This window comes from Sarcophilus harrisii, chromosome X (assembly GCF_902635505.1).
Source record: "Sarcophilus harrisii chromosome X, mSarHar1.11, whole genome shotgun sequence".
NCBI lineage: Eukaryota > Metazoa > Chordata > Mammalia > Dasyuromorphia > Dasyuridae > Sarcophilus > Sarcophilus harrisii.
Window position 1 is genome coordinate 60834225 of NC_045432.1, and position 27297 is coordinate 60861521.

The 27297-nt window shown below is 39.1% G+C and overlaps 1 protein-coding gene across 12 annotated transcripts in view; it reads left to right on the plus strand.

Annotated features, from left to right (window-relative positions):
* The window catches only part of ZNF711 (zinc finger protein 711), an 89233-nt gene that overhangs the window by 43842 nt on the left and 18094 nt on the right, over positions 1 to 27297 (plus strand). For 4 of the 12 annotated variants that reach the window (XM_031944879.1, XM_031944881.1, XM_031944871.1 and 1 more), the window contains exons 4-5: positions 9401 to 9506; positions 21941 to 22453. In XM_031944879.1, coding sequence (XP_031800739.1) covers positions 9401 to 9506; positions 21941 to 22453 — 619 coding nt within the window. Of the gene's footprint in view, positions 1 to 3701; positions 4013 to 4272; positions 4364 to 4571; positions 4914 to 9400; positions 9507 to 20132; positions 20404 to 20614; positions 20774 to 21940; positions 22454 to 27297 lie in introns of those variants that run through there. The other 8 variants (XM_023507020.2, XM_031944875.1, XM_023507021.2 and 5 more) reach the window with 8 other exon arrangements.

The window sequence follows — 27297 nt, forward strand, 5'->3', positions numbered from 1 at the left end:
CTACTTCAGACATGTTTAGAAATGTGTCATTTAAAATTTATAATCTACCTTTCTGTTAGGAAGTGAATAATATTCTTTATTGTTGGTCCCCTGGAATCATTGATAATTACATTGATCTGAGTTTTAAAGTCTTTCAAAGGTTTTGGTTTTTAAAAAATTGTTATAGGTTGTTTTCCTAGTTTTCTGTTAGTTTGGATTCAAATTTCCCTAGTTTCTCAGAAACCAACTGTTTTATCATTTATTATGACACAGTAGCATTCCATCATATCTGTTACCATAATTCATTTAAATGTTATACAATTGATGGGCCCTCCCTCATTGTCCAGTTCTTTCCCCCACAAAAAGCATTTTTGTACATCTGGGTCATGTTCTTTCTTTGATATTTTTGAGGTATAGGCCTGATTAGTAGTGTGGGCCTTTTTTCTTTAAGGAAGAAAAGGTAAGTTTCTCAAGGGAAAAAAATAGGAATCTAAAGAGTGAGATAGGTATGCTTCTCTGAAGAAACAATCACAAGTATAAATAAAGTGAAGGTGAAAAAATTGGGCTAGAAATGACAAAATTAAATCACAAAAGCCTGTACAGATGCGTGGGAGTGAAGTGATGAAGATGGAAAGGTCAAGCAAAATGAAGGGCCTACAAGATACTAGATTGTGCATGAAGTAGAAGAAAAAAGGTGGTTGACTTAAAAGTTAAAAACTGATAAGATAGTACCAAACAGAGAATTACATGGACAACTGGATAATGGGAGACTTCTTTACAGAATTGTTTAAGATATAAGAAAATGGTTAAAAAAAAGTGTAGCAATGTAATAATTTTGTCTTTGATCAATGGATAAATAAATCGGTAGTTTAATAGCAACACTGGCTTTAGAAGTGATTAGGTCAAACTATTGATAAAGCAATAAACTCCAGAGACTGTTGACCTCTACCTGAGCAAATCTTCCACTTCTCCAATTTATGTTCATTGTATATGGGAGAAAGTGGAAATGACTGTACAATGAAGTAAGGAATGTTAACACTGATATTTGAGAGTCTTAGAAACTGAAAGAGCTGGTAATAGCAGTAACAGTCAAGGCAAGAAAGCAGCAAGTAGCTTCTTAGTGATCTTTTTTTCCCATTTAATATTTTATTTTTCCAAGTTACATATAAAACAATTATGTTTTTTTAAAACTTTTGAGTTATACATTCTCTCCCTTCCTCCTTCCTCCCTCCTCCCACTGAGAAGGCATGGGAAATTATGCAAAACATGTTTCAATAGAAAACCTAAATTCCCTCCCACCCACGCCCAAAAACCTTCAACAAAAATAAAATTTTAAAAAGTATGCTTCAATTTGTATTCAGACATAATCAGTTCCGACAGCAGTTTTCACCATAGGTCCTTAGTCTTAGATCACTGTATTGCTGAGAATAGCAAAGTCATTCACAATTGATCATCCCACAACAATGTTAATACTTTGTACACAAATACATTTGGTTTTGTTGGAGTTTGTGGAGGGCTTTCCAGGTTTTTCTGAGTGAGTTCTGCTAATCATTTCTTATAGCACAATAGTATTCCATCATAATCACCTACCACAATTTCTTCAGCCATTCCCAATTGATGGGTGTGCACTTATGTTTTTCTGATCTTAAGAAAAATCAAAGAACACTTATGGAAAGGAAGGTGGTAAGAAGGCCCATTGAACATGAGTTTGAGCTATCAAGGATCATATTTAGTATGCCATATAGGCTTTTGATACATACATATGTGTGTACACACACACACACACACACACTTTTTACTAGGGAAGTCCTAGGCATAGATTTGATTTCATTGGTATTAAAGGTTTCATCTCATATTTAAATTGGTGAATCTCATCCACCATTAGAGATAATACATGATAAGATGTCTGCACAGCAACAAGAGTTATAAACAGTTGAAAAGAGCCTTGAGAGGTTGTGACTTTGAGGATCACATGGCTATAATGTGTTTGGGTAGGGTCATGGGACCCACAATTTTCCTGATTTCATGCTCAGAATGCTGTCACTGCGACTGAATCAGTATCTATTATTACTACAGTAGAATTCACAGAGGCACCAAGAGGTCTGAGGCCATAACTTGTGTTTCTTCAAAATAAGTTATGAATTCAGATCTCCCTCATTTTTCACCAAACCATTTTTTTGTTTTTGCTAAAATGTATAAGGACGTTTTAGATAGCTGACCAACCAATTCACAATGGCCAGGTAAAGGCACGAAATCCAAGTGAAGAAGGTATGGCCCTCAGTAGCCCCTTACCAGTCATAAGATTTAGAGCCAGAAAGGATTTTTGGAGATCATTTTACAAATGAAACTAGGGACCACTAGGTGGCGCAGTGGAGAGAGCACCAGCCCTGAAGTCAGGAGGACTTGAGTTCAAATTTGACCTCAGACACTCAACACTTTCTCGGGGTGCGACCCTGGGCAAGTCACTTAACCCCAAACGCCTCAGGAAAAAAAAATTAAATGAGGAAACGGAGGCTCAGAAGAGTGTGTTAATTGTCCAAGGTAGTGAGTGGACCACTAGAACTCAAATCTATGTCCTCTAACTCTCGGCCAATATAACAAACTCTAGAAGACAGAGCCATCATGCAGAATGTCTTCTGAAGCATCGTTTTTTGAATGAAAAGTCTTAATTGCAAACAAAGGTATTCGACTTAAATAAAACTCCAAAGCTTTTCCGTCAAAAAGAAGCCCTTGTGCATCTCCTAAGATCATAAAAAATTCCACAAATATAACTAGAGAGAAATCTGTAAAATGTCTTATTGTAAATGTGGCATAGAATGAAATGATCTCACTAAAGGTGTGTGTCAAGGTCCAAATGGAAGAGGAATTCTGGTCATGTATATGGAGCAGGGTAACGAGCTGGAATATATTCAGTTTTTTTTCTCTTCACAGATGTTTGAAGGGTGTTGTTGATTAAGTAGTATCTATGTCGTAGACTTAAAGTTTGGGGGAGACTTTAGTGTCCCCCACTATATAATATATATATTATATCCCCCCATTTAGTGTCCCCCCACTATATAATACAAGATTATATAGATATTATATAGATTATTGTATTATATTGATATTGTATTATATTGTATTATTGTATTATATAAAGAAAGAGATCTGGCAAAGTTAAGAGACTTGTTCAGGTGCTACTGGTCGTGAGTCGTAGAACAAGGAGCTGAAAACCAGGATCTCTTAATCCCAGATCTAGTTTTTTTTTTTTTTTTTTTTTTTGGGGGGGGGAGGGTTCCCTTCACTGTACCACGGCAACAATTCACAAAAGTCTGTTGTCCGTCACATCGGGCACCTACGAGGCTTTTTAGTGTTAAAAACGTGTTTTGTTCCGATTCGTCAGTGGGGCGTTTGGTTTTTTTTCAAGACAGACCCATTTCGTCCCGTTTGTGTGGACGCACTAGGAAATCACCCCCGCTGTGTCGGGGAGAAAGGGATGCAAACCATTGCTTGCCCACTTGGTTGTTTGAATTCTGCCTAGATTGGAAACTTGTCCAGAAGATAGAGGGCACTGTTTATACTTAGGGAATTAAGGCAATGATCTGGATAATGCATAAAAATCATTTGCCTCTGGAAGAGTCAAATAATTCCGGGTAATGGTGTGTGTGTGTGTGTGGGAGGGCTTCATTTGTTTTGTCCCAGGCGCTTTGGAGGCAGTGGGACATGGTTGACTAGGGGTGGGGGAGGGGAACCACTGCGCTCCACTGGACCGAGATTCAAGTGTCTCGTCACCTTTTGGCTGTTTGACCCCGGCGAGTTGCTTAACCTCTCGGTGCTCTAGGCAACCGGGACTCTAAGTTACTAAACTGTTGCCGACCGGCTGGGGTACAGGGAGTCTCCTCATTGGGAGTTCCCTACGCCAATGAAATCTCGCGTCCGGGCGGGGAAAAAAAAAAAAAAAAAAAAAAAAAAAGGAAAAATTCAGACGGATTCCTCGATTCTTAAGCGAGCGTCGCAGGTGCACGGACGTGCCCTCCAGGTGGGACTCTCTAAGGTAAGGCCTCTCGGTTCCGATGCAACTTGCCTATGGCCAGCCTTGCTACTTCATCCCCTCACTATTCTGTGGCCTTCTCCCCCATCATTAGTTTGTCCCCGTCTTTGGCTTTTCTGAGGGGGGAAAAAGAAATGTGAAGGACTGAGGGGGGGGGGGGGAAAGGGAGGTGCGCGCGCGTGTTTGTTTGTATGCGTGTTTTGTGCGCGTGTGCGTGTGAGGGAGTGCGTGTGAGGGAGTGAGTGAAGGGGGAGAGAGAAAAAGAGGGGAGGTGTGTACGTGAAAGGAGGCGGGGACCCCAAGGGGCGCGTCGATTTGTGTGGAACTTGTGCCCCAGCGTGCCTCCGTGGCAGGGTAAGCTTCTAGAGGGTAACGGCTTAGGTTCTGTATGGCGGCTAACTGCGCGCGCTTAGTACCCCAAACCGTTTAATCGATGACCCTCAGGTTCGCTCGTTCTCGTGCTCGCTCTTTTAGCTCTTTCTCTTCTCCCCCCCCTCCCCCCCCCCGCCCCTCGGGAAACCCTCCAAAAAGAGATCCTTTTTCGGCGCGCCAAGCCTTGGACGGCGCTTGCGCACTGACGCTTAGCCTAGCGCTGCAAGCTTGCAAGCTACGAGTCAGCGGTGCATTGTAGCCCAAACCTGGCGCCTCTTTTGCTGCTTCGCGCGCGCGCGCTTTCCCTCTCGGTCCCTACCCTGCAGCGGGGAGTGACGTAATGCGGCCCGAGCTCCTCTACGGCGGGGGGAAGGAGGCCGCGGCGGCGCGCGCTCCGGGCCCAGGGTAGCCTGTGATTGGTCCAGGTCCTTAGAACTAGACAACTCGAATGCAAGGCCTCAGTGTTTCCCGGCCACGGCCCCCCCCCTTAGAAACGCCGAGAGCTGCCGCGTCTCAGAACCACCCGCGGCAGGTAAGGCGGCTACGGAGGGCGGCCGCTAGGATCCTCAGTCCCTAGTGTCCGTTGCAAAGGTAGCGGGGCGGAGGGGGAGCGCGGGCTCAGAGACTCGAATGAGGGGGTGGGGAACAATGGAGGAGGCGGAGGCGGTGGCTAGGCCTTACGCAGACCGCGCTGAGGGGGCCGTCCTAGCCACCACCACCGGAAGGCTCCGAGAGTTGAGGGGAGCTAGCGGCTCTCCTTGCCACCCGGCCCTGAAGGCGGAGTCAGAAATTCCGCGGAGCCCGAACCGCCGTCGCGGGTGGCTTGGGGCGCCGGGAAAATGGCGGAGAACAAAGCTGTGAAGAAGCTGCGGCCCCGTGGCAAGGCGTGGCGTGGCGGCCCGGCCCCAGGCGAAGGCGCCGCCTCCTCCCCACCCCCCCCATCCCCGCCCCCGGCGGCGGCGGCGGCGGCGGTCCCGCCGCTCTTGCCACCGTGGGTGAGGGTGGCGCGGCCAGGCGAGGGCGCCGCCGGGCACCTCCGCATGCTCTGGGGAGGCCTTTAGGGGTCCCGTGCGGCCGTGACCGCCGTCGCCTCCATCTTGGCTCCTGATGCAGTCTAGGGGAGGAGGGGGGGTGGCGGAGGCTGAGGGTTGGCCCGCGCCGGGCGAACGGCGGCGGCTCCGGGAGGTGGGAGGGAGAGAGGGCGGGGCGGGCCGTGGGAATGCGAGTGGGTGTGCGTGTGCTGGGGCGTGGGCGAGCTCTCCCCCTGCCAGTAAACGGCTTGGCGGTCGGGGTCGGAGCCACGGCGAGTGGGGAATAAACAAAGAGACACGTGGCGTGCTTTCTGCCTTGAAGAAAATTCAGGATTTGACTGAGTGGAAGAAATGGTCCTGGTGCGGGCCGGACCTCAGGCTGCCTGGATTTTGAGTGTGTGGCTCGGTCCCTCCCCCTTCCTTCCCTCCCTCCCGCTCTCCTTGCACTTGACACCCTCCCCCTGCTCTCTCATCCCGCTGTCTTGGCGGTGCCGAGAAGTGCTCGGACTTGACTCTTTCTCTGCCCGTTTAGTCGTTTTAGACGTAAAAGAAAAGCGATTGCTTGCAGTCCCACTTGCTGCTTTGGTTCCGTGAGATGGACGAATGAGAGAGCCCCTTTGGGAAGGTCTTTCTAGCCATAAACGTACTACCACCATCCTCACACCTCGTGTCTGAACTTAGTGTTTCCCTTTTCAAAAAGTGCTCCAGTTCATATATTAGTCGCCCTGATAGTTAGTTATACTGGGCTTCTGGCAAGGATGAAGTTTGTTCTTGGTTCTCTTTTATTTATAAAGAGAATATGGTTCCGAAATGTGCCTGCAGCTCTTGCTTTAATTATGAATCAGTGGTTAAATCCTAAGTGATCTGGTACGGTATTTTTGTTGGAATACTTGAATGTTTCTGTACAAAACTTCCGTTGCTAAAAACTGAGTGAGTTTTAAAGACACTGAAGTCTCCCTCCACAGCACCCCCTCATCCATATTGGCTGTTTAGGTTTTATTGGAATGAATTCTGAAAGAACTTTGGTTTTCAAATATAAAGATGATTTTCAAAACTAATACGCGATGTACTGATATTTTCCAAAGAAAATAACTATGAATTGGCCCCGAATTAGCAAAAATGAAATACCTAAAGGGTTTGTATATATCTATTTTTAAAACCCACTACCATATCATGTTTATGGAAAAGCTCTTATGAAGGTAGCCAATGTTTCATCGCTTATTTTTAAAAATTGGGTTTCGAGTTTTTATGGTAATATTGCGTTATTTTGAACATTGAAGTCATGAAGAAAGCAGCAATTGTGAGTTGCAAAACCTAGATGATATACCGATGCGCAGAGGGTTTGTTTTTTGTTTTTTAATGGCATCCAACTGTGTTTTAATTTATTCTTATGCCAGTGACTTTTGCACTGTCCTGGTCTCACTTTGCATGAGAGCATAACTGAAAACAGGAGTACGATGTTTGAAGAAGGGGCGTGGAGGGAACTGCTTACTAGAGCTTTTGAATTTCATTTTCTTGTACGGAGTCATTTTTACTGGTCTGTTCACTTTGTATAGCTTCTAGCATGTGTATCCTCATGGTATTGTTTATACAGATAACCTGGGGAGCCTCTTGTTTTCTCTGTTCTAATGAATTGGAGGATGGGCACCAAATCCATTGAATAATGGATTTTAAAACCAGTTTTGTACTCTTGCGATTTTAAAGTACTTACAGCCCATTCTAATTAAGCACATGTGGTAAGAGTAAGAGCAAGTCCTAACTAACATAAATTTTTCTTACCTGATTTACTTATTAAACTCTTACAGGGAGAGGGGGAAATCGTCAAAATAGAATAACTGTTGTACTTGAGTCTTGTTTTCACTTTGCAATAGTTGCTTGTGAATTTTAGGTATATAAGTAAAACTTTTAAATTGGATTGAATTTCTCAGTACTAATCATTCAACATCAGTAACTTGTGACCAGGTGTTTTGACTACTGTTAAAATCAGTTAAAGACTTTTTTAGTAGAAAGGTAAAGTGCTAGAACAAAAGAACTGTTTGCTAAATGTTTGTGGTATATATCTAATAACATTCTTAAGTGTAGCAAACAGTCAGGTTTCATGAGGCTTTAAGCCTTGTGAGAGGAGAAAAAGAATATAGTGGAATTAAACCATAGAAGTATTACTGGTTCACAGAACCCAAGGGAAGCTAGAATAGTTCTGGGACCAAATCCAAGGTTCTCAAACCCTGGGCCCCATGGTAAGGGAAAGGTAGAATATAGTAGAAGGTTACAAGTCTTCTCTGACACACAGGGAGCCCCATGCTTTTTAAGAACTATCCCAGGGAGCCTTTTGCCTTTGTTCTGTTGAAATTTCTTGAAATGACGCCTATGCATTTGTTTCCTTATAGCCATGGAACATCTTTCTTTCTTTCTTTTTAAATTATTTATTTTAATAGCAGCTTTTTATTTTCAAAATACATGCAAAGATAGTTTTCAATATTTACCCTTACAAAACATTGTGTTCCAAATTTTTCTCTTTCCCCTAGACAGAGAGTAATCCAATATAGGTTAAATGTACCATTCTGCTAAACATATTTCCACATTTAACATGCTGCACAAGAAAAATCAGAACAAAAAGGGAAAAATGAGAAAGAAATGTAGCTTTGTATATTTTAAAATACATGCAAAAATAATTTTAAATGTTCACCTTTGCAAAACTTTTGGTTCCCAAGTACTCACTTCTTTACAGTAAGAACTCAAGAATGGACTCCAGACTTGCGCCTTAGCTGTCTGTTGCTATTTCGTCTATTGATAATGCTAGTTTGGGTCTTCTCAATTTGTCCTTTGAGAAGTCTTTATATGCTGGGATTGCAATCATATATTTCACCAAAAGCTGGACATGGAAAATGAGGCTCCTTTTTGCTCTGAAACTATTTACCATTGTGCCGCCTCATCCTTATTTAAGTTGTCTCACAGAGATCTCATGTAATTACTTATTGTTTTCTTGATTTGCAGCTGGTTGAGACACTTCTAAATTGAAATCTTTTTTTAAATTAGTATTTCATTTTTCTAAATACACGTAAGGATAGTTTTCATCGTTCATTTTTTGTAAAATTTTGTGTTCTAAATTTTTCCCCTTCTTCCTTCCTCTCTCCAAGACAGCAAGTAATTTTTTTTTTGTTTTTTATTATAATAACTTTTTATTGACAGAACCAATGCCAGGGTAATTTTTTACATTGTCCCTTGCACTCACTTCTGTTCCCATTTTTCCCCTCTCTCCCTCCACCCTCTCCCCTAGCTGGTAAGCAGTCCTATATATGTTAAATAGGTCGCAGTATATCCTAGATACAATCCATGTGTGCAGAACCAAACAGTTCTCTTGTTACATAGGGAGAATTGGATTCAGAAGGTAAAAATAACCTAGGAAGAAAAACAAAAATGCAAACAATTTACATTCATTTCCCAGTGTTCTTTCTTTGGGTGTAGCTGCTTCTGTCCATCACTGATCAATTGAAACTGAGTTAGGTCTCTTTGTCAGAGAAATCCACTTCCATCAGATTACATCTTCATACAGTATCATTGTTGAAGTATATAATGATCTCCTGGTTCTGCTCATGTCACTCAGCATCAGTTCCTGTCAGTCTCTCCAAACCTCTCAGTATTCTTCCTGCTGGTCATTTCTTACAGAATAATAATATTCCATCACATTCATATACCACAATTTACCCAACCATTCTCCGATTGATGGGCATCCATTCATTTTCCAGTTTCTAGCCACTACAAACAGGGCCGCCACAAACATTTTGGCACATACAGGTCCCTTTCCCTTCTTTAATATCTCTTTGGGGTATAAGCCCAGGAGTAGCACTGACAGCAAGTAATTTGATATAGGTTCAATATGTACAATCCTTTTAAACATATTTCTACAGTAAATTGAAATCTCTTATCCAATCCAGATTAACTAGTGTAATATTTACATTTATTTTAAATATTGTATTTAATTTTACAGATATTCGCGAATGAACTTGGCCCCAGTATGGATCCAGGTGGTGGAGGTCTTGGATTGCAGACGCAAGAATCCAAAGTGTCCCATACTATGATAATGCAGGATTTTGGTAAAACATTTTCATTTTTTGAATTTGGTTAATAATTCTGGGTTTAGAAGTGTTGCTTTGAGCAGTGGTTCTTTCTCTAATCCAAAGGCACTGTTTTATTTCTTTAAGCAGAACTTACTGTTTTGCTAATGCCTCTTTTCCTGTATTTCTGTGTTAAGTCTTTGGGGAAATTCTTCAAATGTTGTGCTGTATATTTGCTTAGAAAATGAAATATTCAACTGAATCGTTAACTGCTTAATGAGGTTACATTTTGACATTTATGTATATGCTTGTATACATGAAATGCTTGATGAATTCTTTTTTCTGGAATAATCTTAAGAGGGTACATTGCTTAATAAAATTAGGGGATACCTCCACCAGGTCAAAGAAACTGTGTTGATTCCTGAGAGAGGAGAAAGTAAGAGAAATGGTTTGCCACATGGCTGCTGCATTTTCTGACAATTTCTTCCAGTGTGAACTACTGGGGGGAATGGGAAAATAGAGCTTTCACTTATGTCCTTAATAAGAATATAAATTCAACAAGCATTTATTAAGCGCTTAGTACATACTGGGCACTTTTTAACAGACTCCTTAGCCCATGACCATTTCAATGTGAGTGTTAGGAAAGGATGCCACAGGTCTTAGAAGACCTAGTTCAAGTCTCATCTCTGATACCAGTTATGTGACTTCAAGTGAGTCACTTACTTCGAGCCTCAGTTTCTTCATGTGTAGTGGGGAGTAACAGTGCTTGTGTTACTTTCTTTTTGAGGCTTTTTGTGAGCAATGTGCTTTTTTAATAGGGAAAATTACATAACATTGGAAGCTCATACAACAGAATTACCTGTAATCCATTGGAAATCAGTAGAAGAACCATGTTGAGCTGTATGAATTTTGAATAAGTAAAAGCAACAGAGCAGTGACCCTTCAATTTTAAGCTGGAAAAGATCTTACTTGTCCAACCTCCTCTCTCCTTCCCTGCCACCCATTCTACAAATGAGGAATTAGATCCAGAGAGCAGAAATGACTTAGCTGAGGTCCTGAGTAGCGAGCATGTAGCCAGGGTTTTCAACTCCAATTCCAGCACTTTTTTCTTTGTGTCAGTTATAGGAAAGCACATTTCCATTGGGGAGGGTGACATGGATTTATGTGTAAGGGCAGGTGATTTTGAGACTGGACAAACTCAAAAGGAGATGGGTATGTTACAACCTAGGAAGTAGGAGGGATGAGCCTCTGGAGGGAGTTGGGGTGGTCGAATCAAAATTGGAATATGAGAGACCATTTGAAGAGATTGAAATTTGGGAGAGCATTGGCTCTATAAGTAGAGGGAGAGAGTCTGGTCTCCCTGCTAGAGATCTCTGATCCTGTGAACGGGAAGTGAAGAAAACATAACTGAGTGTTAGTTTGGCATGGAGAAAAACTCAAAACTGCTCCTAGAGGCAGAAGAGAATTGTGGAGACTTGGGGAGGGGTGATATAGGCAGGGGTTGGGCCCTAGAGGATCAGGCAGTCATTGCTGTAATTATGAGGTGGGGGGACTGGGCTTGGAGTCAGGAAAACCTAGGTTCAAGTACTTGTTATTGTGACCCTGGGCAAGTCACTTAACTACTCTGGGCCTGAGTTTCCTCATCTGTAAAAAGAGGTATGGGGCAGACTGACTGACTTTCAAGTCCCTTTCAGCTATGAATTTATGAATTTAACTTTTGGAAAACTTGGTGCTAAAAAGACAAAGGACTGAAAAATCCATTGTAGGTGGTGTTTCTTTTGCCTGTAAGAGACTTGAACTAGAAGTTTTCGAAACTCTTTAAATTAGGGAATCAGTGGGTCAGAATATTTTCACCTTTTACTCTCTCACCTTGTAAATGTGGGAGAGTAAAGAACAAAATAAATTATTATGGTTTCACAAATGTTCCTAAAGACCACCTTCCAGCTTGTGTCTAGAACCTTGGCAGAGCATTTGTGTATGCCTTAACTGTTTGACTGAATTAATCTGATTCCTTCACTTTATTGTAGAAGTTAATCTTTCTTGGTGATTATAATATATAGATTTTTTTTTTCTTTATAGGAGCAAAAAATCCAATGTTATTGATCATTTCTTCAGAGTTTCTTTTAACCATCTTTCTTTCCTTTTATCCTCTTTCACATCTTCAGGTTTAATCCCAGTATTAAATCCAGTAATTTCTTTTTGGCTGACAGGGAAGTTAAAAACTTTTACCTTGATATATTTTCGTGGCACCCCAGAAATGGTCGAGTTTGCTCAGTCACAACTCCAGATTTGGCTAGGAGTTCCCAGATTTCCAAATGGTTATTTTATGGTATCATTAAAATCTTCTTTAAAAGAGTTGCAGAGTATATGCTAACTGTAAACTTCTCTTGCTGTATATATATATATATATATATATATATATATATATATATATATATATATATATATATATATATATATATATATACACACTATACATACATACACACCAGAGTTTTGTTTTTGTTATTTGTAGTTTGGGTTTCTTTTGTCCTAAATATCGCCGCTAAATTAATCCCATATTTAGTAGAAGCAGGGCTATTTTCTGTTAATTTTTCGATTAAACTTGAGGTGGCTAGTATTTACTCATGGGACTTTGAAGAGGAAGTATTCAATAAAACTTGGTTTTTAATTTGTTCTAAATTCTCTGGTCTTGGAGGACAGGGACAGTGTGTTTTAAAGGTATCAATGTGCCTAGCACAGTATTGTAGAAAATTAGATGCCTTAGTGCCTTCTTTTTGTTGTTGGGGGAAGGGTGATGATGAAAGGCAAGAATGGAAGCTGAAACTCTGGTAGAGATTGTGTGGAGCCAAAAATAAGACTTTTCTTGAAAACTGTTGGTATTCGAAATTTTAACTCTGCCATAAAAATAAACAATAAATATGAAATATGTGAGGAAATATGAAAAGACCTATATATGGTGATAACGATGTGAAATCAACAACCTGAACTGTGTATATATATACACACTGACTACAGCTATATAAGGGGGAAAAAACAGAAGAAAGAGCCCCAGGGTTACTGATTTTTTTTTTCCAGGACTAGAGGGCCTCAGACTAGAGCATCTCATTTCTTTGTTTTATTGTTAATTCTTTTTCCTTCTGCCTTGTCATAGGCTAGGGTGCCTTGGGTAAGATTTTTCATATATATGTCTGTTTGATTGTTTTTGTTAATGGTTACTATGTCTATTGTTTAAATTTAACCCTGCTAGCTTTTTCCCAGGCTTCCTCTGAAAATTTTTGCCTCTGATGGTAATTTTTTTTTTCTTTTTAAACCTTACTGTAAAGATGTTGTACTGATTTGTTTGAGGTTGAGTTCCTGGACAGTAACTTCAAGTTGTTTCGTTTGCATTGGTAATGTTGAGTTCCTTTCTAATATGTTTCAGCATTTTATATCGTTTTAAATTCCATTTATAAATTTCAATTAGGGAGTAGGTAGACTGGCAATGAGCAAAAAGGGCAATATTCATTTTAGGCTAACTTTTGTAAGGGCAAGTGAGAGAGTGACAGAGTTAAGGAAAGGAATTTTATAGGATAGAGAAGCCAGTTCTGGTTAATCATGGATTATCTCAAATTATTTCCTGTTAGGTGTCTGTGTTCATTTAAATCAGAGGTATTCCTCATTAATATGCAGTGAAGAACATTTTGCTTTAAAATGCCTTTTGGTAATTAATTTGATTTTCTCCATTGATGTCCATTGTAAATTTGCAGACATGTTGTGCCAGAAAGCTGTCCCTTGGAAATTAAAAAGAGAAAGATAGCAGATCTTTCCAAAAAAAAAAAAAAAAAAGGATTCTCTTTCTGCTAATGTTAACAGTAATACTCACGATTAACAGAATACTGGAACTTTAGAAAGTGGTTTGACATGAGACATTCTGGCAGTATTATCTCACTCTACTGTTCTCACCATAAAGGCTACAGTTTTGAACATCTACCGCCTTTTTTTTTTTTTTTTTTTTTTAAACATTTGTAATTTTAAGCTACCACATAGTAATACAACTTGATCTGCCTGGGTCTATTTAAGACTATACTTTATTTACATATGCAAATTTCCATCCAGATAACTGAAATGTCCCAAATTCAGTTAAACATTTAAGGCCTGCAGAGCCGATAGGGAAGCAATGCTGGCCTGCTGGGAGCATATACTGTGTTAGAGAAAAAAATTCTTCCCTTGTCCTTGTATGTGGAGATAGTTCCAGGCTATTGGAGGGTCAGCAAGAGAGATGCCTACCTTGTAAGCCATTGCACTCCGGCCTCCTCACCAGCCCTTTCATGAAAGAGATGGGAGGGGATGAACCAGAGGGTGCAGCCTTGTCTGGAGGAGGTGGAAGCAAGGTAATAGGAATATTAATAATAACTATGTGTTTATAGTGCTCGGAGGTTTGCAAAGCCCTTTACAGGCACTATCTCATTTGATCTTTCCCAACTCCGTGAGGTGGAGCTCCTGCAGATGTTACTCCCTACTTTCCAGAGACTCAGAGAGGTGAGTGACTTAATTATAGTCACACAGCTAGGAAGCAGTAGAGGCAGGATTTGAGCCCAGGTGTTCCTGAATCCACGTCCGGCACTCTCTCCACTATGCCGTTCTGCCTCTCAAGATCAATGTGGTTGTGTTCGATTTTCATTTGCACTTTACCCACATTCACGTTATCTAGTTAGACCACTGTCTGGCAGTGGTTTTTAACTGATGGCAAGAACTAACTTCACTGGTGGCAAAATGACATTGTAACAATAAAGCCTGTAAAGTTAACTACAGTACTAGAGATCTTGGAGTTCTAGTTGAGCCTTAAACTTAACCTTTGTAGGAAATCTCCATATACAGCATGCTCACTTGACAAGCACTCATCCAGCTCCTGTGTGAACACTTAAAAGTGATAGGAAGCTCATGACCACACAAGGCAGCCTTGTTTTATTTACTGTACACCTCAAAATAGTGAACACCAAATCCTAGGGCCAAGCACATAGCAGGGGTCTAGAAAACTGGATGAGTCATCTCCTTTTTTCCCATCCAAGATTCAGGGAACACAAGTTTCAGTTCTCCCTTCTGGAATTTCATTAGCATCTTCAATCCCAAATACACAAACTTCACATGGCATAATATTCTTCTGCTGTTTAGCTCCATCCCAGGGATTTTTCTCCACTTGTTTTTCATCTCTACAGCCTCCATCCTCACCCCTGCCCTCCTTGCTATCTCAACAAAGCACCTTGTTTTCTACTTGGGTAGGATCTCGGGGTATACAAATTTAGCTGTATCAACCTACTTTGGCTGTGCTCAAAACCCCACATTCTTCCTTACAAAAAAGGATTAAGTGTCCTCGTGGAGGCCGTCATCCATTCTTAAAGACTATACCCACAGAATGCCTGCTGGAAGGCTTTGTATATAGTCTGAGGACTTTATCTGATTCAGATTGTTGAGGCATCTTGACACCTCACACACCATCTGCCCAATAGCCTATTTGGGGGCTGGTGGTGGCAGTCTCCATCAGTGGAAGGAACATAGGGAAGGTCCTTCTATTCTAGGTGTGGGAGTACAAAGTTTGTGGTTACAGTACTAAATGTGTGGGCCTGGAGCACTTCTGTTAAATATGCTGCCAAAAAAAAAAAAGTGATTTCATCTGTATGAGGAAATCCCTTCGCTAACCAACCAATCCATCCATGAGATCAGCCCTATGGAGTTTCCTGAGGCATTTAGGGATTAAGTAACCAGTTTGGGGTCATATAACTAAGGTGGGAGAAGGCTTTGGAGCAGGAGGCTTCCTGACTCAAAGCTCAGCACTTCAGCTTCAACGTTTTACCTCCAAGGAGAGGACAGCTTTAAACAAATTTATAGACGGAGTAAACAATTCAACATGCCCTCAGAATTCAATATGACACTATCCTTGGAGTCTACCACATGGACTGCCTAAGACATTGTGCCCTGGTACCAAAGTTGTCTAAGCTTCCTAGGATGAGGTATGAAAACATATCTACCTGATGCCAGATTTCAATCCCTAGCACATCTAATCTGATCTGATGATCAATCATCTGTTTCAGTTTAGTGGATTGAGTTAATTAACCTCTTGGTGTCTATCAGAAGCAACTCCTTAGGGGTTAGCTACTGAGTCTGAGACTCCTGGTAATTTGTCTAGAGGATAGCCTTCACTCTCCACATCATTCATTTCAGTTTCTCAAACTGTTACCATTCAGAATACCACTTAATTCCAATGACGACCTAAGTGAATTCCTTGGGTTTTCTTGCCCTTTACCGAAGTGGTTATCCCCCTTATTAAATGTTTGAGATTTCTAGAGAAAACACCTGAATTTAGGAGAGTTGAAGCTGGGTGGATAAGGAAAAGAAACCTGTGAGCACAGACTTGTTGGGATCCAGAGGGACTAGGTAGTTTAGTGAGTACAGACTTCTGATGGATGGCTCTGAGGAGTCCGCTCTTGCCCAGCTGGTGTTTGCTGATTTGTGGCTAACCTTAGCTGGAGAAGAGTTCTTAATCTTTTTGAGTCATGGATTCCTTTGGTAGAGTTGCTAAATTCCTTTTGAAAATCATTTTAAATGCATAAAGTACATAGGATTACAAAGGAAACTATCTTGAAATACAACTGTCAGAATATTTAAAAAGTAAGCTCACGGGTCCCATTTTAAGAGCTATTGGTCCAAGAGAACCCTCAGGATAGCCAATCAAGATATTTGAGTTGGCTCAAAGGGGCACCTATGGACATTTAGATTGATTTAGAACCTAGACATGGAGATTGCAGTTGTACCTTAAAAAGGGTTTGATCCTGTAGCCCAGCTCTTTTTTTTTTTCTGGCATGAAGTTGAGCTCCAGGGGCATGAGCACGGATGGAGGGACCTGTGACGTTCAAATACTTACTGTTGTTCCCCTCAAACCATTAAGTGCTGTACTTGTAAGAGACAAAGAAATTAGAAATGGCTAAGAATAACCAACAAAATAGATAAACCTTTGGTAAATTTGATTAGAAATAGGAAAGAGGAAAATCAAATTGTCAGTCTTAAAAACAAAAAGGGAGAACTCTCCATTAAAGAAGAGGAAATTAGAACAATAATTAGGAGTTACTTTGCCCAACTTTATGCTAGTAAATTTGATAACCTAAGTGAGATGGATGACTACCTTCAAAAATATAGGCTGCCCAGATTAACAGAGAAATTAAATTGCTTAAATAGTCCCATTTTAGAAAAAGAAATAGAACAAGCTATTGATCAACTCCCTAAGAAAAATCCCCAGGACCAGATGGATTTACATGTGAATTCTACCCAACGTTTAAGGAACAATTAACTCCAATGTTATATAAACTATTTGAAAAAATAGGGAATGAAGGACTCCTACAGACATGGTACTGATACCTAAACCAGGTAGGTTGAAAACGGAGAAAGAAAATTATAGACCGATCTCCCTAATGAATATTGATGCAAAAATCTGAAATAAAATATTAGCAAAAAGATTACAGAAAATAATCCCCAGGATAATGCCCCATGACCAAGTAGGATTTATACCAAGAATGCAGGGCTGGTTCAAAATTAAAAAAAAAACTATTAGCATAATTGGCTATATCAACAACCAAATTAACAAAAACCATATAATCATCTCAATAGATGCAGAAAAAGCATTTGATAAAATCCAACATCTATTCCTATTAAAAACACTTGACAGTATAGGAATAAATGGACTTTTCCTTAAAATAATCAGTAGCATCTATTTAAAACCATCAGTAAGCATCCTATGTAAGGGGAACAAACTGCAACCATTCCCAATAAGATCAGGTTGAAATAAGGTTGCCCACTATCACCGTTACTATTCAATATTTGTATTAGAAATGCTGGCTTTGGCAATAAGAGTTGAGAAAGATTAAAGGAATTAGAGTAGGTAATGAGGAAACCAAATTATCACTCTTTGCAGATGATATGATGGTATACTTAGAGAACCCCAGAGGTTTTACTAAAAAGCTATTAGAAATAATCCACACCTTTAGCAAAATTGCAGGATACAAAATCACATAAATCCTCAGCATTCTTATATATCACTAACAAAATCTACCAGCAAGAGATACAAAGAGAAAATTCCATTTAAAATAACTGCTGATAGTATAAAATATTTGGGAATCTATCTACCAAGGGAAAGTCAGGAACTCTATGAGCAAAACTACAAAACACTTTCCACACAAATAAAGTCAGACCTAACCAATTGGAAAAATATTAAATGCTCTTGGATAGGGTGAGCAATTGTAATAAAGATGACAATACTACCTAATCTATTTATTTAGTGATAGTCCAATCAGACTCTCAAAAAACTATTTTAATGACCTAGAAAAAAATAACAAAATTCATCTGGAAGAACAAAAGGTCAAGACTTTCAAGGGAACTAATGAAGAATTTGCCTTTGTGCCTACCTTTATATAAAGGCTTATCTTATTTTGCAAGAGATGTGTTTCTAAAAAGTTGGAGAATACTGTCAAGTTAGATTTGGAGATGAATTTTCTTCATTTCCTTGTAATTTTCTTCAATTTCTTCCTAACATTTTTGCTTGCCTTTTTTTCTTGCCTCCTTAGCCTCTCGTGGTCTATAAACAAGTAACTTTGATGTAAGAGGCCTACACCTCTGGCAATTCAGCAGGTTGATCCTGAGCAAGTCCCTTAAATTGCATAGTGCCTCAGGCTTAGACAAAAAGTTTCTGAGTAGTTGCTGACCTACCCTGGTAGAGAATGAGGAATTTTTTTCCCCTATTGACGTGCAGCTCTGCAGTGTAAGAGATCCCAGTGATACATCTGCTCATTCTTTACTTAGTCAGATGTATCATGATTTAAGTTGGCTTTTTTTTTTAATTTGTGGAAAAAGAATATCTTGATAATTTCCATGTTGTTTTCTTAAAGTACTAAGAGAGGCAGTCTGTAAGAGAGGGGCTGGCCTTTGAGTCAAGATTTGAGTCCTTGGACTTACTAGTGTGAGAGCTCATGTTCACTGACCCTCTCAATACCCCCAGACTTCTGGGTATATTACACTAAGGATGGATGAATGGATGGAGAGAGGGAGTTCCTGCACTGATGAAATCAAGTCAGAACCCTTTCCCCCAAATGTTAGGCTCTGGGGATACAAAGAACCAGTTGGCCAGTGAAAAGAAGTATTTTGTCCTTGGTGGGTTTTGTACTTAAGCTTTTTTAGACAAACAAACGTAACCCTTTCCTCTAAAGCTCCTGGACCTGTTTCTGTTGGGTGACTAATTGGAGAATTAGGTGGAAGTATGACACGTTTGGAAGGAGAAAAAGGAAAGTCAGAATATTGAATTATTTAGTAGAAAAACCACTGGACAAGATTCTCTTAATTGTTAAACCTAGTTGGCTTTTTCTCCGTCTTCAGCCTTCTTGATCTCTGTAAGCTTTTGACCCTTATTGATTCTTCTTTCAAAGAAGAAAGCCTCCTTTTCTGGTTCATCATTCTCTCACCCAAAGTGTTTCCCAGAGCTCTTTTCTGGGCCTTTTTTTTTTAATCTCTATATTTCCTGGCTCTTGTATTCAACCACCATAGGTTATTATCTCTCTGCAGGTAATTTCTAAATCCATGTATCTAAGCCACCTTGCTGTAGCAGTTGGTTAAATAGGCCTCTCCTGTGGGATTTCCCATAAGCATCTCAAATTCATCCTGCTGATAAAACTTAATTCATTTTCTTTCCTCCAAGTATTCTCTTTTTTTCTAACTTTTTTTTTTTTTTAATGAGGGGCACCACTGTTCTTCTAGTCTCCCAACTTCTCAACCTCATAGTCATTTCCACTGTTTTTTTCCTTCCTGACCCTTCCTATCCAGTCAGTTGCTCAGTTTTGTCCTTTGTGTCCCTACCATTTCTAGTGTAACCAGCCCCTTCTCCCCATTCATGGAGCTATTACCTGAGTTCATATCCTCATCATTCCTGGCCTACACTATTCTAGTAGCTTCCTGATGGGTTTCTTGCCTCTTATTTGGGCCCTTTACAGCTATGACAAGAATTTTTGTGAAGTCCAAGTCTCTTTGTGTCTCCCCCCTACCTCTCCCCCCCCAAGAACCTTCCTTTTAGAGTAAAACGTCGCCTCCGGGTTAGCATTAAAAACCCTTCACAGTCTGTTTGGAGCCTCCTTCTCCAGACTTCTTCCACATTGCTTTCTGATTCCAGGTTCTCTTGCTGACTTAAACTGGTGCTCCCTGGCCTTGGACTTCTCTTTCCTCTCCCTGTGCCTCTGCATGAATTTGGAACACAGGCGTCATTGTTATCCACTCCCTCCCAGGATCCTTATTTTTCCAGGGTCAAATGAGATAATGTATGTAAAAGCAAGCACTATAAAAATAAAAGGTCATAAAAATAAAAAGTCCGGGAAGGGTTTGGCTAGGGGGTCCCCTTTTCCCAAACTAATTTGATTTTTAGTGGTTTTAACTAAGCTAAGAGTGCTTTTTTCTTTAGGTTTTTTTCTTCTGAAAATTCAGAAAGAAAAAAAAAACCTAAAACCAACTTTTTCAGGCCATAGGGCTCAAGAAATGAAATATGCTTTCAACTTTGGGGTCCAACGAGTCTTATATGTTAAAGACTTGCATTTTTAGGATTAAATAATGTAATTTACAAAAACTAAACTCCTCCCCCCACCTTTGTCATAACAGGATTTTACCTGCATCTAGTTATTCCACCTTGCCACTGAAGTCCTCTTCTGCTTCCTCCTCCTGGCAAGGATTTGCTCGACCCGCCCCCTCTGCCCCCACTCCCCCCAAAGTACAAACTCTGGCAGCTCCTACCAAATTGTCAAGACTTCCGGTTCGACCCCTCATGACTGTTGTTCCAGTACCAGTCTAGCTAAGCCTGGAGAGGCTCCACATTGGCCACGGCAACTCTAGAAGACCTACTAAGTCTTGGAGTTGAGATCTTCACCTTTCTGTAAGTGCAGGACAATCCTTACACTGATGAAATTATCAAATTGTGAAAAAGCATTGGATTATAGTGATTACACTGCCAACAGTGAGGAAAAGGGGTGTTTCTTGTGTTATTTAAAAGACAATTAAAAATTTCATTAATACAGATTCACTAATGATGAAATGTGTGTGTGTGTGTGTATGTGTGTGTAATTCTTATTGTTGGTCTCTTCTAGAAATGTATAGAAACACTAAAGGCCTACAGGAGCACTAGTGCTTTGGAGCGGTCCACTGTTTGGAAGAAGGGGCTAGAAATTGAAAAGAGATTTTGGGAGTTAGGTGTTCAAAGTGCCATTGGTGGCCACTAGCCACTTCCTAACTTGTTAAATTAAACAGTAAGTTACCATTTTGGTCTGAACCTAGGCCATACTTCCCTCCCCACCCCATCCCCAATTTTCTTCCCTTCCCCCAATCTGGCTTGTATAAAACCTGAGTGTGGCCTATGATTTGTATTATTTTTCAATGTATACCTCTATATATTTTTCGATTTAAAGAGCATTTTAGGAGGGTGTCCTATAGTCGGACCAATATGGTAGTAATAATGAATATTAGGAAATAGCACTCAATAAGTTGCTTTTTGTTATGGAAAATGATGCATATGGGAAAGAGTTTGGGGGAAACTTTTAACCCACTAGATTTCTCTGTGTTTAAAAAATAAATGTAACTAGCTGAGTGAGGCAGCCTTCTCCTCCTCACCCCAGGTGCCTCAGGGACATATCTTTGTTATATAGAGTACTTTGTTGTAAGTTGTATTTATTTAGGATATTAATAGTAAAAAGGGGTATTGACCATGCTGCTCAAAAAACAAATCATTTAAAACCAAAGCTCATTAAAGCTGATTCACTAATTCACTTTTGATATGGACATGAAAGAATTACCAGACCTAGACGGTAAAGGCATTTTTTATTTCTTGATCATCTTGGTCATTTTATCAAGGCCAGACTTAAGATTGTAAAGTTCAAAATGCTTCTTTTGAATTTTGAGTGTTATTTGAAATGGAAGGCTTTAAAATAATTAGGGGTTGTATTGTTTTGTTTGGTAACCAGGGGCTCCAGAAATGAAAGATGCCTTTAATTTCTGGGTCCAGAAATTCTTGTATGTTAAAAAGTACTTCCTATTTAGGATACATTATATAACGAAGATCTATTGTAAATAGCACTTTCTTCATCAAATTGCTGCGTTCTGTTAGCATTCATATGTTTTTTACTGCTATGTTTGGAAAATAATGTAACTGCATTTAAAAAATAAATCTTTTGATTCAACCTTCACTAACTCTTGCTGCTCCTCGCCTGCCCCCCTTTGCCAATTCCAAATTAGTGAGATTTTATTTTAGTTATCTTGTCAGTTATTTCTTTTTAAGGGTAGAAATTTTATGCTTGGCCAATTCAAGTTACTTTTTTATTTTTATTTTTTATTTTTTGCATTTTCTATCTTTTGTGAGATTAAGTATAGTACCTGTAATTGAGTAAATAACCTTTTTTTCATTCACAATTGTTTGATAGTGTCTGGAATGGCTGGTACTGCTCGTATCGACGGAGACCATATTTTTGTATCAGTTCCTGAAGCTCTATTAGTTTCTGATGTTGTCACGGATGATGGGATAAATCTTGATCATGGCCTTGCATCTGAAGTTATCCAAGGGCCTGATATCGTCACAGAAAATGATTTTGTAACAGAAGGTGTGTTTGTTCCTGAATCTGTTCTGGAAGCTGATATTGCCATTGAAGAAATTTTAGATATTAGTGATCACATTTTGACTTCTGACTTAATAACAGAAACTGTTAGATTACCTGACCAGATTTTTGTGGCTGACCTTGTTACTGGTCCTGAAGGCCATTTGGAACATGTGGTCCAGGATTCTGTGTCAGGAGCTGATTCTCCCACAATAGTCTCAGAGGAAGTTCTTGTAACCAATTCAGATACAGAAGCTGTGATTCCTGGTTCTGCAGTTGCTATAAAAACTGAAGATGATGATGATGGCAAGAGCACTTCTGAAGACTACTTAATGATATCTTGTAAGTGAAATCAAAGGTAGATAAGTGACTGGGAGACTATTTGAACCTGACGAGGGTTGGGGAGGGGGGGGGGTCTGCATACAGTACAAAGTGTGCTAGACGGCCTTTTGAAAAACAGTTTGTCAAAGTTGTATTTTTGTGAGATGCTCTTGGATTTGCTTGGTGAAAGCCATGCTCCCAAATGTCATCCCGGAGCAGAGTAGTAGTATTTTTTTTTTCCTTCCATTTTTCACACGTTTCAATCTGAAGAATTTCTCAGTTACGTGTTGATATCTCAGAGAACAGAAAAAAATGAAGGCATGGAAGGAGTATATAAGAAAATTGAGATGGAAAAATACATGTTTGTGTGTGTGTGTGTAGACACACATACAAACATGTATATATCTATTCATACATGCACATTTTTTTCCAAGACAGGAGGAAGAAGGTCTCTCAGTCACAAATTTTTAATCAGTACTGTCAGAAAAAGAGATTGTGAGTTCAAATTTATTTAGAGATTTAAGTCTGATCTGCTATTTTAAGGTAACACTGCAGATTTCATACGTTCTCTTTTCTTTTCAATCAAGACTTTAGACCAGATTCTCAACTTAGATGTGGGAGCTAGCTCTCCCTCTCTTTAGATTGACGTATATTAAGTAAGGGTCTTGTATTTGATTATTGTTTTTTAAAGTGCTTTCTGAGATCTTCTCACCTCCTTTCAGGGTGATGCTATAAAGATATTATCTTAAGTGATGGTTTAAATCTGAGCAACCAAGAATGCTGAGCCTTGGGAGACAAAGGTCAATTGATCTTTAAGGAGACAGTTTGTCACCCATGGAGTTTGGCAGGGGCTGTGCTGAGGGTTTTGTAGGCTTCTCGAATTGTTACTTGCCTGCCTAGAGAGTATGAATATGAGATTATAAATGCATTCTGGGGAATATGTTAAATGTATATTGTATGTAAGTATGGATTGTTTCCAATGACTTTTCATCTGTAAGAAAAAGCATATTCTGTAAATTCAACTTATTTTTTTTTCAACCAGGAAATTTATGAAATGAAATGTTTATGTATACCAGGTGTTCGAAGAGTACACCTTAGTGACTGAGTTTTTTTTTTTTTTAATTATATTTGTGCAAATGTACAGCTTTTTTAGATGTAAACTTTTTTGAACCAATTACCTGTCCTCTACTCTCAAGGGGTGTCTTTTGAATGCATAAGCTTTGTTTGTGACATTGTCATGTCTAAATACAGCCTGATTTCAAATGGGCATTAGTTTGGGTATCCAAATAATTGTTTTTAAAATTTTCAAGTGAAAGGTAAAAATAAATGCCTATAAGGAAAGTCCGAATTAAAGTTAGGAGCTTTCATATTTGTTCACCTGTGGTATATTTGATGTCACTGCTCCACATTTTCCCGTTCATTTTTTTTTAGTGGTATTAAAAGCTGTATTCTGAGAAATATTCTTTTAATATATGTTATGTAAATAATCATCAGAGGAAAAAGCATTTCAATTCTCCCAGAGTATTGTTCTAATGCTGTTGTCATTGCCTGTGTTTTTGTTGGAGGTTAGGTGTCTCTTTTTTGTTAGTGATATTTAAATTGAGATTTTATAAATGCTTTTTGTTGCCTCTTCCTATTTTTGTTTTGAATTTGGATCTGGGTTTTCTCCTTCTCTCTTCCTGCCTCCACTTGGCTTTTCTTCTTGGGCCGGGCTTGGCTTCTACTGGCTCTTGAGTCTTTCAGAGAATGGAGAATGAACTACCTTGAAAGGCCTCAGAGCTAAGACAAGAGGGCCCCTTGTCCTGCTTTTCCTGAGAGGAGAAGATTCCTGAGTAGCCTAATGATGGAGTTCAGCAACTAAAAGAGAAGGCCCTACTTTACTTCTTGGATTCCTGCTTATCAGTGAAATAAAGAAACCTCAGTAGCTGGATTTTGGGAGCTAGGGAATATTATACTTCTCCCAGTCCCAGAGCTACATGTAAGGTTTATCATTTTAACTAAACGGATTGAATGGAAGACTTAACTCTTCGTAGAATGTTGAATCTGGGTAAATGACATTCAGTAGGAATGACCTTCAGAAACGTTGCTTCTCTGGAGCTCTTTTGTGGCTGATTTTCTTTTATTCGAAAGGTTTTCTAGATAACCATGTTTTCCATGAATTGCTAAAGTGGAAGATTATTCTATTGTTGCCTCCTGTGGTTTTTAGGTACAGAACTAGAGCTGGCAACGTTTCCTTCAGTGAATGACTAGAAGTTTGGTGGCATGATGATCCTTTTCTGGGTGGATAGGTGTAAGGAGCACCCCTGTGAGGGAGAGCCAGCACGGTGTATTGAAAAAAGGGTGATAGGTGAGGAATAGGATGAAATAGGTTTTAGTTCAGCTTACTCTTAGCAAGTAGGAACCTTTGGGCAAATCACAACTTCTCTGCTGAAATGTTATCAATTGCAAAATGCAGTTGATATCTGCCTGGCTGACTTGAGGATTGTTGTGAGGCTTCAGTGAAATAATGTCTAGTAAGGTTGCAAGACACCTGAGTAGTTGTAATGCTCTGCCTTCCTTTGTCAGATTGTATGTGGGTTAGGTTTCTCATATAATAAGCATTGGTTTAACAAGCAGACTAAGAGAAGAGTTGTCTTGATCCTTGTTTTATTGCCGAGCAACTAAATTTTCTTCTATAGCTAATGATGAATAGAAGGATTTGATGGTGGTTGTGGATAAACCCTATTTTGAGGAGCTAATTTTCCTTCAAAATGAAGACAGATTTGGCAGGCATATTATTCATTAGAGCCACGTTCTGAGAATATTTGATTAAAAAGGAATATTTTGAATACAGATTTTTGATCAGTGACTTGCACAACAGGAATCTGCTGTGTCCTTTGGAAGTTTGAGTTAGGGGAAGAAATTTTGAATTCATTGGTAAAAGTATGACTGTCCATATATTTGCCCTGTGCCAAATATAGCAACTGAATGTTTTCTGGGGAATTTGGGAAGGGATAAGAAATAGTAATCCACCTATATGTCAGTTTTTTGTTTTGTTTTTGTTGTTGTTGTTGTTGTTGTTGTTGTTTTTGTTTTTTTGCAGGAAAATGTAGACCCTGCGCTGTGTATGAGCTTGTCAGTTAAGCATTTTTTTTTTTTTTTTAACAGCCCTTGACTTTAAAAGAGCTTACTTTCTCTGTGTGTGTATTCACATACATACATGTGTGTATGTGTGTGTTGTGGGGTAAAAAACCTTTGGTTTTCAGGATGGTGATGTCCAGACCTATTGCAAATTAATAGCTCCTGATCAGTGTGGCACCCTAATGTACACTGTTGAAAATTAAATACTTGCCATAGCCTTTCTTGGGAGCCATGCTGATAGGGTTTAGGTAAAACTCTTCTACTTTTTAAAGAGTTCTGTTGCTACATCTTTTTCAAAAATGTTTTTCTTTTAAAAAAACATTATTCTTATAACCCAATCGAATATAAAAAATATTAAACTTTAGAAAACCTTGCAATATTACGGAATAGGATTTTATCTTATTCTACCTAATTGTCTTATATTTAGCGTCTGGGACGGGTCTGTGGTTATTACAAGCTGGGTGGGATATCATATAGGTTGGGAAGGAGCATTCCACAATGGGTCTGGACATTGCTCACCTTAGAACAAAAAGGTGAATTTCAATTCAGATGTCATAAATGCCATTTGACCTAGGAGGAAGGGTTCAGGATCCATTTCTTAAGTCATTACTTTTTTTAAAACAGCTTTGAGTTTTTATCTACAACAAAGAATTCTAAACAACTGTTACTTTTGATAAAAATTGATGGGATTTTTCCTTAAACATGGCTTGCACAGCCATTCTAAATAGTGGTGATGCTGTTATCTTTCATAGGCACCTACAAACCTCCCCCCACTCAACACACACACACACACACACACACTGAATTGTAATTTGTCTTTAGATTCTTATTTGAAAATGTTCTATTAAAATAAAAATTAATTAAATCATAGGACATCTTTGAGGTCTGAAGAAAGGAGAGCAATGTAACTTGACAGAGAAGTATATACTTAATGATTTTAAGTCAAGACTGAAATCATGATATAGAGCTGGTGGGTTGTATTTTTTTTTTAAAAGTATATTTGTCTCATGACTAATTTTGTGCATCATATTTTTAATATTTGAGATTTAGGATATGTAATTTTTTTCTTAAGTAAACTAATTTGTTTTTACAGTTAAGGCTTTTATTCATTTTTTGTGTGTTCTTAGTCTCTGACCTCTTTTCTCATTTTGTATGATCTACCAAAATATCTTAAAGCTTTATTTTGTGGAACCTTGAAATACTTTTTTACTTATCCCTGTTGAAAGTGACTCTTGAATATATTAAGGAAATTGGTTATTTTGTAAAAGAGAGTGAAATATTTCAGTTTCATAGGTAAGCAGTTCATATAATTGATGCTTTGCTTCAGATTATTTAAAAAGGAAAAATAAAGGTATTCCTTAGATTAAAAAAAGATTTTACAGATTCTTGTATACATACATCTGTGTATATGCATATACATACATACATAGAGAGAGATGTCTCTATGCACATACTAATGCAAACTAATTGCTGGTGAAGTATTGACAAGTGTATGTCCTTCCAGTTCCCCTTTAATAAAGAGGTGCTCACATTATACGAGTTTTAATTAATAATGCAAATAAGTGCTACTGCAATTCCTTCAGCAACCACTTGATTAAATCTTTGGAATGTGCCGAGTATTGTGCTGGGATAGGAGGTATCAGTTCTTGCCTTCAAAAAACTGACATTCCATGGAGGAGACATGTAAACGTGTAGCTAAGTAAATGTTAAATATGAACAAATCAAATATAAAGCAACCTGGGGAG